The sequence below is a fragment of the Erithacus rubecula genome (assembly GCF_903797595.1).
Source record: "Erithacus rubecula genome assembly, chromosome: 8".
Lineage (NCBI taxonomy): Eukaryota > Metazoa > Chordata > Aves > Passeriformes > Muscicapidae > Erithacus > Erithacus rubecula.
This window is the reverse complement of record NC_136659.1, coordinates 1,758,395-1,772,952: the sequence shown is the minus strand read 5'-3', so window position 1 is coordinate 1,772,952 and position 14,558 is coordinate 1,758,395. Positions and strand designations below refer to the sequence as shown.

At 43.7% G+C, this 14,558-nt stretch overlaps 1 protein-coding gene and 1 long non-coding RNA gene across 10 annotated transcripts in view; one reads left to right on the top strand and one right to left on the bottom strand.

The window, feature by feature from the left end:
* AGAP1 (ArfGAP with GTPase domain, ankyrin repeat and PH domain 1) overlaps window positions 1-14,558 on the bottom strand; it is a 289,598-nt gene that overhangs the window by 36,795 nt on the left and 238,245 nt on the right. For 5 of the 9 annotated variants that reach the window (XM_079310686.1, XM_079310687.1, XM_079310685.1 and 2 more), the window contains 2 exons: window positions 10,239-10,316; window positions 1,355-1,509 (listed from right to left, as the gene is read on the bottom strand). In XM_079310686.1, the coding sequence (XP_079166812.1) occupies window positions 1,355-1,509; window positions 10,239-10,316 (233 nt within the window). The remainder of the gene's footprint in view (window positions 1-1,354; window positions 1,510-10,238; window positions 10,317-14,558) is intronic. The other 4 variants (XM_079310688.1, XM_079310689.1, XM_079310683.1 and 1 more) reach the window with 1 other exon arrangement.
* The window catches only part of LOC306804315, a 103,517-nt gene that overhangs the window by 31,111 nt on the left and 57,848 nt on the right, over window positions 1-14,558 (top strand). The gene's annotated exons all lie outside the window — the stretch shown is intronic.

Genomic DNA, 14,558 nt, shown 5'->3' with positions numbered 1-14,558 from the left:
CAATGAACAGGGCCAAGGAACCTCAAGTCTTGATTTGCCTCTCAAGGAACAGGGATCCTTTGGCATCTCCAGGACTTCTGGGGTCTCCAGCCTGGTCTCTAACAGAGGGAAACCGAGCTTGAGAATGAGCCCTGCTCTTCCCAAGAGCAGCAGCCACACTGGAGGTTTGCTTCTTGAGATAAATGAGACAAGAATATTATTTTACAAGATCAATTTCCTTTATTGATGTGTGTGCTGGTGCTAATGAAGACTAAGGGATGGTTTGCAGAAGTGGCTGGAACTTTTTCATCATCCAAAGGTCAGATTTCACCCCGTGGCTCCCTTTAAATGCTCCCCATGATGACCTGCCCATGACCTCTGCTTGGGGAGACTCTCCTGATGTGGAGGCAGGTCAGCTCTACCCAACTGAACTGCCTTGAGGGCTCCCTGAGGTGTGATCTAAGTGATTAAGAAGGACTTGTGGATATCCACATGGATATATGGATATATGGATATCCACATGTCCCAAGTTCCATGGGACACCTGCTAAACCTGTCCAGCCAACTGCACTTTGCTGTTCCAGGCAGTTCTTCTGATGTGCTTTGGGAACCCAGTGAGAAAAACCTCTCTGAGCCATTGCCCAGCCACTCTTTATCCTTTTGTATTAATCCTTTAATGTAGGTGTTAATGTACAAACTTCCCCTTCTGTGCTCTGATAACACACAGAATGTTGGAACCCATGCAAAGCAAGAAACATGTAAGTTGTGATTTTCCTCCATCTCAGGAATATATGTTGGAAATAAACCCATTTTTTAACACAAAATGGGAAGTAAATTGTGTTATGATGATGGTAATTACTGGTGTTTGATCTACTCTGGCACACCAGGACAATGAAAGCAGGCATTCATTTAAAAATATGAGTTTCTTCCTTGCAGTATGAAATTGTGAAATTCTGAAACTGCTAGGTGGGTAATATTAAAGGATCTACAGCTCAGGACAATTATTGGCCATTTCTGTCCCTCAATCACCACTCAGCACCTTGCTCCTGTATTTATAGACACTTGCAATGAAGACACAGAAGTTCTCCCAAAAATGAGCATTGGCTGAAGAAATCTCAGATTTTAAACATCTGTTTTGACAGGAAAGGTGAGCAAATTCCTTTTGTCATCAAAGGAAAGCATTCCAAGGGGGAAAGCTGTTCCTCCCAGGCCAAGTTCTTCCCTCAGAAAGCTCCAACCCTGCTCAGCTGTGAGGGTAACACACACACATCTGGAGGAGTACTGGCTTAAAATTCAGAACTTGCTGTCATCCCAATGATCACCTAAGCCATGTAGGGCTGTGTGGCTCACTGCCAGTAGCACTCTGTGCTCCATACCTTGTTCTTGCTGCTCTCACAGGACTGTAAACTGGCCAGGATCTGGCTCTCTATGGCTTGGACCCATGCATCCCTCTCCTCGTAGGTGGTTGCTTCAAAGTGCCAAGTCTGGCCCGTGAGAGAGACGATGATAAACTCAAAGTTTTCTTCTTGTTCTGGGAAAAACAAATTAAAAAAAAATAAGGAATACAAATAAAAGATTAAGTTAAGGATGGTGAAAAGTAGCTGAAACAACCTTGGTTGATTATAACATCTGTTATGCAATGGCTTTAAGCTGAGGGAGAGTAGATTTAGATGTGGAGAAATTCTTCCCTGGGGGTGTCCAAGGCCAGGCTGGACACTGGGGCTTGGAACAACCTAGGATAGTGGGAGGTGTCTCTGCCCATGGCAGGGGTGGCACTGGATAATCTTGAAGGTCCCTTCCAATCCAAACCATTCTGAGACTATGCAAATCCTGTACCTGCAGGTCTGGATATGAGGTCTGAGGCTGGATCCTGCCCTGCACCAGGAAACAACCAGGATCTGCTGCTTTTGCTCTCCAGATACCACCAGACAAAGCACTGGTTTGGGTAAATGCTCAGTCCCTGTGTTTGTGAGTTTGGAATTGAGCCTGTACCTTCATCAAACATAGAGTGGCCAAAAAGCATCATTTAGATTTAAACCTGAGGTGCTAAAAGCTGTGCAATGTGAAAATCAAAGGGTGCCACAAAATAAAAGATGAATGGACCACAAAGAACTGGCAATACAGAAAATGTAACAATTTACCCTCTTTCAAGCAGTTTTTACAAGCACAGATATATTAAAGCAGATGTGGACATTTTCTCCTCTGCAGCATAAATACTGGGATAATAATAATAATTACTGGGCTATAATACAGGATTAAAATCAGTTCAACCTATTCAACATCCACGTCCGACATGGGAGATGAGAAAATGATCTGAGAAGCCAGGAGAGAGGGTCAGTGAAATATCCTTAGGGCTACTGGAGGATAAGGACAAGTATTCAGGCCAGAGGAGCAGCACATGGAAATACCAGCAGAACTGAAATAAATGGACACACAGCCCACACCTACACATGGGACACCAATGCCAAATTAAAAAAATCAAGGCAGCTGAAACACAGTAAGTGCAATTGGGAAGGGCTGGCATGAAGCATGAAAGGAAAAGAATAATAGAGTACAAAATTCTGGTGAACATCAGCCATAACGAGCTTCAGAAAGAACATTTTGTCCGATAATGACTTACTATATATTCAGAGCCATGACACTACTGTGTTCCCTCATCATCCATAAACATGCAAAGATCAGGGACAAATCCAGCCCAGATTTAAAGACAGCACTGCTGCCCGCTGGCAGCTGTGTTCCCAAGCTCTGGGACAAGGGGTTTTCTTGGATAAGCTCCATGCCAGCAGGGCCAGTGCCTGCACTGCTCCAAGGATGCTTCAAAAATAGCAGGAGGTGACTTGGCACCTTGAGGTGGGGATAAACACAGAGCTGAAGGCTATTTTCAGGTGCAGGAAGGTACTTGAAGCAGCAGTTTTACTAGAAAACAGTGACTGGGATAAGTGGGAGAAGAAATCATGGAATATCCAGAGTTGGAAGGGATCCAGAAGGATCCAAATCCAACCCCTGTCCCTGCACAGACACCCCAACAATCCCACCCTGTGCATCCCTGAGAGCTCCTGGAGCTCTGGCAGCCTCGGGACTGTGCCCAGCACCCTCTGGGAGAAGAACCTTGTCCTAAAACCCAACCTAAACCCTCCCCTGACACAGCTCCATGTCATTCACTTTGGTGAAGATGAATGATGCAGTTGCATAGCTACAAGTGTTCCATTTCAGCAGCACTGTGCTCCAAACAAACAGGTAACAAACATTTCCCAAAATGCCATGAATAAATCATGCACACAGCCTCGTTTATCAGGCACAGCTTTCAGGGTTTCATGAGGAAGAGATAAGAGGAACTGCTCCACAATAAATGAAGTTACATTCAGTTCTGTGCACTGTCTCCTGTAGGACAACACAGTTAAGGTCTCTGCAGCATCACTGAACTCCTCTTTAATAATGCTGATCATGCACACAGGAGAAACAAGCCCAGGAGAGCTGCAGCATGTTTTCAGGTGGGGCTGGAAGGACATTCTGAGGTCCAGAGAAGAAAACTGAGCTGGGAAAGGGCTGGAGCCCCAGAAGGGGCTGAGGGAGCTGGGAAGGGGCTCAGCCTGGAGCAAAGGAGGCTCAGGGGGCCCTTGTGGCTCTGCTAAGCTCCCTGACAGGGTGAGCACCAGAATTTCTCCATGGAAAGGGTGGTCAGATATTGGCAGGGGCTGCTTAGGGAGGTTTGAAGTCACCATCCCTGGAGGGTTTAAAAAGATTTGTAAAGATTTGGGGACATGGATTAGTAGTGAACATGGCAGTGCTGATTTAACTGCTGCACTTGATGATCTTGTAGATCTTTTCTAACCGTAGTAATTCCATGATTCTCTATCCTCTGAAGCTTCAGGTTTATTCCCCAAAAGCTGTGCTGCTTGAAGACATCTTCCCTAATTCTTTCTGCTTAAACACACCAATATTTCTTTTCCCCAAGCTCAACTGTGAAACAAAGCAGCAGTGCCTGCTCCACATCACCCCCAGGGCAATTCCTTCAGAAGACAAGGAACAAACCTGTTCCTGTATGTCTTTCAGCACAGCATGCAGGAACAGGAAAACCCAGACAGGAGGATGAAGTTGTTCACTTTAACTCTTCAGTCAAATTATAGGTTGTGCTATTTAAATCCCTGTGAGCCCAATCACAAAAATTTTATTAAACAGTTTTCCATGTTTAACAGTTATTCATGGAAAGGTCCACTATAATAGTATTTTAGCACCATCAACCTGTCGAAATCAACCTGCCCAATTACTCCAAACTACATTAATAACACCGGATATTACACTAATTGTGTCCAGTTTCTATGCAGACGAGGTCCCACGGGGCTAATTTTGCATCCTCAGGGGCAAGCAACTCAGCCATCAGCCTGATTTCACCAGGAATCCCTCCTCATTACACAAGTCCAGGCTGTCAAACTTTTTTTTTTTTTTTGAAAAAAAGGTTAATGGGCCAATCAGTCATCAATTATTTCCTGGAAGGGCAGCATAGAAAGGGTTAAAGTATGAAGAACCAGCTGCCATTGACTTCCATTTGGAAGTTATTATCAACAGGAGATGTCTAAAATGCTGTTGTTGTTTGTTTTGCCTTTTTTTTTTTTTTTTTTTTTGAAGAGGGAAGGGTGGCTGGGATGGGAAATGAGCCAAAACTGTGAGATTGTGATGATATGGAAGGAAAAGCACAAGAGATTTTTTCTTTGAGTGGAAGCAGCCATGGAATTAGGGAATTTTAGGGTGCCCAGCTGTGGCTGCCTGATCCTTGGTAATGTTCCAGGCCAGGCTGGATGGGGCTTGGAGCTACCTGGGACAGTAGAAGGTGTCCCTGCCTATGACAGGGGTGGAATGAAATGGCCTTTAAGGTCCCTTCCAACACAAATCATTCTGGGATTCCAGGGACTCTCTTCTCACCATCACCTTTCCATAGTCAACTGCATTTAACCCAAGGTCACATTTATTCTGCTCTGCCAAAAACCAGACGCTGCCACAGCCCACCCACTTCTGGAAAGCAAAGAGAGAAAATTTCTTAGGAGCAATGGATTGTGGAAGAAAAAACAAATGTTCAGGGCATGGCCTCACTGCTTTCCCCTACCCATGTGTTTGTGATGTGGGACTGAGAGCAGGTTTAGGAAACTACACTGAAAATTACCACAGGATACAATCAGTCCATAACTTCTTCCAGAGAACTCCATTTTAAGTCTATGGAATGTAGAGAAAACACATGTGAGAGGAAACACTCACACCTCCTGCTATCTCTCAGGGGTGGCTCTAAATACTGTGCACAAGTCAGCTTGGTCTCCACTTCCCCTGCCTATTCTACTCTCAATATTAAGAACTGCATAAATAACCACTGACACCTTGCACCAGTGACAGGCACAACTCAAAGCCACAGAATCCCAGAAGATCAGGCTGGGAGGGACCTCAAGGATCAGTTGGTCCAACCTTTCAGCACAGGGAGTCAACGGGAGGCAAGGGCTCCTTTCTGCCATGCAGAAATCACAGCCATCCTAAAAGCTGGCTGTGGAACACATAAACATTTAGGTATTTCTAAGAGGCATTTATGGATATTTTGCCAGAACCAGGAATAAGACTGGATCTTATCGCTTCCAGGCCAAGCAGGCTGTGTATTTGTATTTTTGCCCAACACAGCTGTCTGATATCAGAGGCTGCTGGCGCTGCTGCTAATTAACAGTAACTCATCATGCACATCTGGAGGGTGGTGCCACTCACACAGCAAACACTTCCCAGCAACCAGAAGTCAAGTGCAGCACCAAAACCCCCTCGAGGGTTTCAAATGCTCCTGAAGCACCTTCAAGAGCTGAGGTTACAGCCTGAATCCCAGCTAAGCCTGCCCCAAGTAACACCCAGACCTATTTAAGCTCCTTTTTCATCGTCTCCTCCTCCCTCTCCTGAAAATCTCTTCTGCTCAAGCACCATAACCCTTCATCCTTTCAAAAGGAGGAGAGGGAAGAGCTACTGGGGTGCCCTGGGAAGCAACAGGAGTTGTTTACAACTCACAATTTGTTTACAACGTGTTATTTACGTCCCACTCGTGTTAGGTCTCGTTACCTTTTGCCACTCGGTGTGAATCACCCCCCTCACTTGGCAGATAAGTATGTTTATTAGCAGCCTCAATTAAGGAAATATTTGTGCCATGTCCCACTGGGCATGGCTATGCTAATACTTCTCTCCCCTTTCCAAACCTAGAGTCTAAATCTAATTAGTTCTGAAAATCAACCCTATCAGGACAATGGAGCTCTGCTATCGCTTGCCCACAGCTCTTGGTAAAGGTTGTGTTCCACTGGAAGAGTTTTATTCTGTTCTACATCACATTTAGCTGAATGCTGGTGAAAAGCTGAAGGCACTGAAGCCCTCTGCTTCACAGGCTCGATGCTTTATTTGCATGCCAAGACAACACAAGTTGAATACTTTTTAAAATTCAGTTTAGACAGGATGTAACTCCTTGCACAGGCACAGCACCACAGCAGCAACAGCATCACCTTGAAACCAAAGGTAGCTTGGGACTTCATTAATATCCAAAAAAAAAAAGTTTTCCCTCAGTGCCCAGCAAATCCAACCAAAATCACACATGTAATGTTGAGGAGGAGCAAAAAAAAAAATCAGGATTTAATATCTTTAAGCATGCAGAGCACAGGCATTTAATTCCTTAAAGATAATCCTTCCTGCTGTGCTGCAAAATCACAGAATCACAGAATGGTTTAGGTGGAAGGGACCATAAAGATCATCCAGTTCCACTCCCTGCCTAGAGCAGGGACACTTTCCACTATCCCAGGTTCCTCCAAACCCTGTCAAACCTGACCTCAAATCTGTTAATATAAAGAAATAATTCTGCATGTTAATAATACTGCCATGATAACAGGTACAAGGTACTCTTAAAACCGGTGGGGCTTGTTTTAAGCAAAACTCACTGCTACTATCTATTTTTCCCCCTGAAAAAAACAAAGTATTCCTTCAAGCCTAGCAACAGGGAGCATGGGGGACCTTCTAATTTGTATGGCTCCCTATGGAAAACTCCCAAAATCTGAAAACTAAAGGGTTTAGGCAAACTCTAAAATCAGTGACAATAAGCTTTCTTGTCATGAGACAGCACTGATGGAGGAGGTAACTGCAGTTTTGTGGCAAGGCAGGGCTTGGGCTCTGCTCCCAGGGAACAGGCACAGGAGGGAAGGAGCTCAGGCTGGGCATGGGGAGGCTGAGGGTGGACAGCAGCAGGAATTTCTCCATGGAAAGGGTGCCAGGCATTGGAGTGCAGCCCCCATCCCTGGAGGTGCCCAAGGAACACCTGGATGTGGCACTGAGTACTCTGGGCTGGTGACAAGGCTGGACTCAATGGCCTTGGAGGGCTTTTCCATCCTCAGTGATTCTCTAACACCCTCAGAAGGCTGAGTCCTTCAGCTGGGATCCCACACCTGGTGGAAACCCACCCAAAACATCATTTTTGCTGTGAAAGCAGGAGAGAGCAGCCCCTCTGATGGGGAAGCTGAGGCAGAGTTCTCTCACATTGGGGACCACTGAGGCCTTAGGATTTTAGCTTTTATACTTTGCATATATTTGAAATCTTGCAATTCTTTAGTGTGTAACTCTAAACTCCATACAGAGTGTCAGCTGCTGCTTTCCCATTTTGGTGAGACAAAACAATTCCTCTCCAGACCTTGGCAATCAAGGACACCTCACTGCCTCAGGCCCCCAGAGATGGAAACAAAAGTGAGTTGGGGGGCAGCAAACTGGGGGTAAATGACTTCATTACCTGAAGCTGTAAGTGGAAGATTAATCCGCAATATGCAAATGGACCAAACTTACAAAAGTGTGAAAACCCATGACCCATTGTCCATTTTTTGGGTGTAGCTCCTGGGGGGATTTTGTCTGCCCTAAATGTACCTGAAGGCCCTTCAAAAAATTAAATTTCATTTAAATTTAACTGCTTTTATTCTCTTAATTTTGCCTGGCCTCTGTTTTTAGGTAGCCCAAAAAGGCATGACCAAAGCACAACTGCAGCACCTGAGATCTGCCCACCTGGCAGCACACACTGGACACCCAAAACCACCAGGAGGGTGTTAAAAATGACTGGAGAGCTTTTCAAGCTGGGCTGAAGCTGTTGGAAACCTCTTGGTGTGTAAATAGGTGTGAGTGCAACCGAGCAAGCGTGTGCCAAGGACCAAAGCAGATTTGTTATTCTGGACTGTCATTTCCCATCATCGTTCTCTTTTTTGAAGGCATAATTATCTAAACATGTGGGTTTTAATACTTACAATGCTCATTAACTCCACATTTGCATGCCTCACCATTGCAGCTCTCACACAAAGGCTCACAGTACCAGCTCAAAGCTATGAACATTGAACCTTCAGGTTATGGGGGGAGATAAAACGTCCCAAAAAATGATACATCTGCCCAATTTTAGAATTTAATTTTCATGCTGTGCCTCAAAACTTTTTGAGCATGGCCAGCAGGACTGTGTTCCCATACCAAGGTGCCTTCAGTACTTAGTTTGATCAGTAAGACAGAATACTCCCCAAATTAGCCAGGTCCTAAAAAAATTAGATCTAAAAACCACAAGGGAATTCCATGTATTTGTTCCTCTGCTGCAGTTCTTTAACAGGTAGATAAAAACTCACAAGCTTCTCAAGCACTAAACCTGTAACAACAAACAAACCTGATCAGATGAAAAATTGGGCTGGGAGGTATAAACAGCAAATAGAAAATTTAAAATTATTAAAGCATCTTTGTGGGAAAAAGACAACCCCAAGACTTATGAATATCTGACAGTGACTTTCTGTCTTTTCATATTTTGCACTTCATATTTGAAAAGACAACAAAAGGATTAAACCAACCAGTTTAGCAGCTCTGAAAGGCAATAATTTTACACTTAGGCTGAGAAATGAAATAAAATTATACTTCCAAAAAATACAAAAATGCTGCCTTAACAAGCTGGAATAAAACCCCATTTTTGTTTCCTGTGCACACTTTGGCAGGGAGAGCCAGGCCCCCGGCAGCAGCCTGGGCTGTAATTGTGCAAAAAAAGGACGGTGATATAAATCACCAAAGGTTAATGATCAGGATGTGAACAGAGGGACTTGTTTACAGAAATAGCATGCAATTTAAAATTTACAAGAGATTTAATGCCACCGCTTGGCAATCACTAAAATCAACAGCCCAGAAAACAGTGACATTAAGAAAAATATTACAGTTATAATCATTCCAAAATAAGTCAATTAGTGTTAGGGCATGCGCTCGCGATTACTTGACCCATTTGGTTTGCACTTAAGTGAAGAGAAAAAAAAATCCCCCTCCCTTATAGTGAGATTACTGAGTTGTGACCTATTTTGCATTCCCTATTCCTTACACCATCCCTCTTCCATGCTGCTGGAGATGGTGGTGCTGGTTTCTCCCCCCTGCTCTTGCTTGGTTTATGAGTCATTCTGACCTTTGACATTTGTAATAATAATAAAAAAATATATATAATAAAAAAAAAAAAAGAAAGAAAGTTTGTAATTGTGTTGTTCAAATGAAGATGGAGAGGGGAGGGGGGAAATAAATACATAAAATTCCATGTGCTATTATACAAAAGGCATGATGGCTGTCTTGGGTGGGGGGAAAAAAAAGCAATGTAAGTCAATTTGTGAACTTTGGCACCAGGTGACCTTTAGAAATACAACAATATCCAGAATTTACAAGCAAGAGTAGCACATGCAAATGACCCGGCACTGTCTCGCCTCTGGATTAGAGCTGCAAAGAGCATTATGGAGAAGGCTTGCACAAAACAAATTAAGATTGTTACTTAAATGTCATGGCACACTATTGTATTTGGCTACAGATCATTACACCTGATACTAACACTTTTAAAAACCGTAATAACTTGGGAAATATTACATTGAGTGCCCACATGGAGAAAGGGAAAATATATATATGTATCTCTTAAAAAAAATAAATAAAAGGAGAAAATGGGTTCCTGAAGTAATTTAAACATCACCACTGCACGACTAGAGGGAAAGGTCAAAATTTAAGTAAGCTGAAAGGAACATGAATGGCAAAATAAAAGGCACGAACAGAAAGATGAAAAGACCAAGTGGAATGACTCTGCAAACACGGGGTGGAAACAAACACGCATGCTTGGGGCAAATCTCATTTCCAGGGGGAAAGGGAGAGGGGCGAGGAGGGCAAAATTTTGGAGAAGTGGGTTAAAAAAAGGTGGGGAGAGAGGAGGTGTGTGTCTGGGACAGGTGGGTTTGTTACCTTCGGTGTTGGTGCTGCTGCTGCTGTAAATATTTCGCAGGCTACCAACACGGTTTAGTTTCCAAGCTTTGCGTTTGGCTGCGTCCAGAGAGCAGGAGGGGAAGAGAGAAAAAAAAACAAAAAAAAGAGAATAAAAATAAAGAAAAAAGAAGGGGGAGGAAGAAAAAAAAGTTTTTGTTTTTTTTTTTTTAATGAAAAAGGGGAGAAAAGAAACATCAAAAAGCATGTGAAGTAAAATACAAGCACGAGCCTGTTCACACGTGAAGAGCTGTACACAGAAAATCCACACAAGGACCACTCAGCCCCTGCAATCCATGGCCAATGTGGAAAACCTCTGATTCAGAGTGATTCTTCTTTCAGTCACCACAACATGACACGGTTTGACAAGATTAAATGGATCTGTTATTGGAATAGACAAAACGGACCAGTAGAAGTTGAAAAAAAAGCAAAAAAGCAAAAAAGAAAAAAAGAAAAAAAGAAAAGAAAAAAGAAAAAAAATGCAGGAAGTATTTGTGCAGAAGATACAGGAGTGGATGAAATAGCTACTGTAAAATGTTATTTAATTCAAGACAAAATACAGCTCCTTTTCCTCCAAGAGTCTGTGGGGATCACTTGGTGCCTGGAGCTCACCCTTAAACCTCTTTACATCATCACCTTTAGAAACTGAGGTGATGATGTAATGACCTTAAATCCTCATACCAACAAATGTTCTTGGTAGCATTGAGCTCAGAGGACATAGAATCATAAAATCCCAGAATGGTTTGGATGTGAAGGGAACTTAAAGCCCATCTTGTTCCACCTCCTGCAGTGGACAGCAATACCTTCTGCTATCCTATGCTGCTCCAAAATTCCTTCCCCACCACAAAATCAAAGTGTTTATTTGGAAAGGAGGAGAAAAAAAAAAAGTCTATTCTTTACAGAGAATAGCAACACCCTTGTTTTATTAGAATTGATCCAAACTTTGAGATCATCTGAGCTGCTACTTCACAATTAGCAGAAAACAGGGCTCAAAAGCACTCTGCTCTTGGACTCATTAAGGAAGAGCACATTTTCACCTTCTTCAGAATCTTTAAAACACAATGTTTAGGCTGGGTTTCATCACACAGGAAGCAGATGAAACATCTGAGTACACCAGGACACCTGACAGCCACTGGAATAACAGGGAACTGGTGGAATTGCCCTGATTGGGAGTGTGGAAATGGCATTTGGATGTGGGACAGGGTTTAGTGGTGAACATGATGGTGCTAAGCTGGACTCAGAAAGTCTTCCAAGGGATCTCAGACCCTTCTCCCTCCCACCACACATCCTTCACTCTTCAGGATGTCATCAACACTCCACAACACAACAAGTACTGGGACACAACAATTTAAAAAATGTCCTTCAGTATTTATGAAGGAATTTCTGTAATGCCCCATGGAACTCAGACCAAACAGCTGCTCACAGGACAAAGGAACAGCAACATGAAGCCATTCCAGGCTTTAGCCAAAAGCTCCATTTCCAGCTAAAGAATTAAAGCTGGAAGAGCACTGCCTGAGCCCCCCTGACTGTTAAGCTAGGTATGATTTGAATAAAGCCATCTTTAATGCTGAAAATGCTGGATTCTGAGTGACATCATCAAATCTAAAAGTGTTTTCACTGGGTGCATCCTTCAAGCTGGAAAAACTCTTTCATTTTAAGACCTGTTTAAGAAGTCTCTGCACTAGAGAGGCACAATTGCCCTGCAGAAAACTTGTTTTTCCTCTGAAACATTTACATATAAATAGGCAAAATCGAGGTTTGGCACCCTTCTGAAAGGGAAGATGGTCTCCAGTGCACAAAGACCCTTTCCCAGTGGCTTTCCCATTTTTCACACACTAATGGCACGTTTGTGAGAGCAGGAGTGAACCCACAGCCTGCTTTTCTATTAACCTATTGATGAAATAATCCATTTTCATGTGTTAAGTGTCAGGCCTTTCCCTTCCCTTCAAACAAATGGACTTTTTCCACAGAGATGCTGAGGTCCTGACACATCCATGTGCATCCTTTGGCATCGATTGGACTCCTGCCTGCTTCCTCCAGGTGTTCTCCTGCCTTTGAGGATTCAGTAAGGGTTTGGACAGTGCCAAGCAAACCCTCTGCAAGATGACTGATGTGCCAGGGAGAGCAGAGCCATCCTATCCTGCCTGCCCCTGGAATTACACACCCCTGTTGCCCACAACCAGGGTACAGGCCCTGAGGTCATTATCTGCCTGCCTGGTCTTTGAATTATTTCCCAGGATATTCAGTTGGTCTGCTCTGGGTTCACTTCCTGGTCCCAAAGTTAATCCAACAAAAGCTCTTGTTGCCAGCTCCAGAGATATCTATATCTACATATATCTATATCTATATCTACATCTACATCATCCATATAATCTACATCTATATCTATTTTTACATCATCCATATAATCTATATATCTCTCTATATATCTATATCTATGTGTATTATCCAAATCTATTTTCTATATGGTATATACACCTAATCAAATAAACCCCAGCAGGTTATCAATAAAATGCTGTAAGAAATACTTCATTATCTAACAGCAAAACTCTCTAATAAAAAAAAGGATCTTTAAGGCAGATTGATTTTGAAGTAATTTCTGGAAGTGTGTTTTCTTCCAAAAATGTCACCAAGAGGTGTTTCTAACTAAAGATTCCAGGAAAAAAGCCCCCAAACTTTCTTAAACCTCAAACATCTGGAAGGAAGTTAACAACTTCCCAGTATTTAATTTAACTTTTACTGAAGTGGCAAACAGCATTGGTCCTGGGACACTGAGGATCCAGGGAAACTGTGGCTGCCCCAACATCTGAAAAAACTCCACCATGGCCTCTAAGCCACACCAGAAAGTGCCACATTTACCCAGATTTTGAACACCTCCAGGGATGGTGACTCCAGCAGTGCCCCAGGCAGCCTGTTCAGATACCTGACCACCCTTTCAGTGGAGAAATTTTCCTTTTCCCTACGAAGGGAGTGGTGGCAGCAGCTGAAGCTCTGGGAGGCCATCCAGCCAGATCTGGGGACACAGACCATCCCTCTGCTGATGCTTTTGAATCCTTGTGAGCTGAACTGTCTCTATTTGTGTACAATCAGCTTTTACACCTGCACATCTCACAGTGAGAAGAGGTATGTTGGTGTAGGAAAGAGGAAACCAGGCTCCAGGACAGCCTTGTGTTAAGATATGGAGGAACTGGGAATCAATTAAATTTAATCACTCCCAATTACCACATCTCTTTGTATTTGCTCAGGCAATAACTTTGCAGCTGTGAGAAGCTCCTTGCAGACAGAATTTCTGTGTTTGCTTTCTTTAATAGAGCTGCTATTTCTTCTCTGCTAATGAATCTGCTTGTCCTACCTAGTTTTGATTAGTCAGGGTCTGTAGGAAATATTCTTGCTACCACTAGGATCACGTAGCATTATTTCCCAAAGCAGGAGGTGTTTGTAGGAAGGGTTTGAACCCATGTGTGATCTGAGGACACATTTGTTTGTAGGGAAGCTCTCTAAGGATGCTCAGGATATTACAGTCAATAAAACACTGCATTAACCCTTTTCTACCTGCTCCAATTCAGCTCTTTTTACATTTTGATCAGCAGAACCACGCTTTTATTCCTGGGAGAGCATTCACATGTACAGTGTAACCCTGAAAGCCTCCCTGCAGTGCTGCAATTCCAGATGTGCTAATGCCACCTCTGGTCTGGCTGTGACAGAGCTCTTTGCTGATTAGACAAACAGCCTTAGACAGCTGATTAAAAGCTGCTGTGGCCGCTTGGCTGCGTGTCCGAGCCCCGCCAGCCGTGGTGGAGGTGGGAGCCTGCATGAATTACATCCCTGGAGTGTGCTGAGCACTGCTGATTAAATGAGGCACGCCACAGCCCTCAGCATCAATTATCAGAAATAATAGGATCTCTGCACCTAGGCTGGGGGAAGGGGCTGCTGTGCCATGTGCTTCCCAGAGCATCTTCCCAGCGTGGCACAAACAGCACCAACAGCGCCGGCCAGGCACCCCAGCAAGGCTGCTCTGCTCTGGGTGTGCAGCACCCAAACACTGGGGAAAAGCCCCTCCCACAGCACAGGTCAGGGGAGCTTCTTCAGGCAACAGGAAAACTGATTTACAACAGCACAGAAGGCAAAGATGAGTATTTAGGGATAAACTTCAGCCCTCCCCCTACTCCTCCTCGAGTTTTCTGCACCATGTGTGGTTACATCAGGGGCAGGCTGGGGAGTTTCCTTTCTTCTTGGTCAGCAAGTCCAACAAGACCCCACTCTTTGGTCAGAGCATTGAAATGGTTTCATTAAGATGCAGCT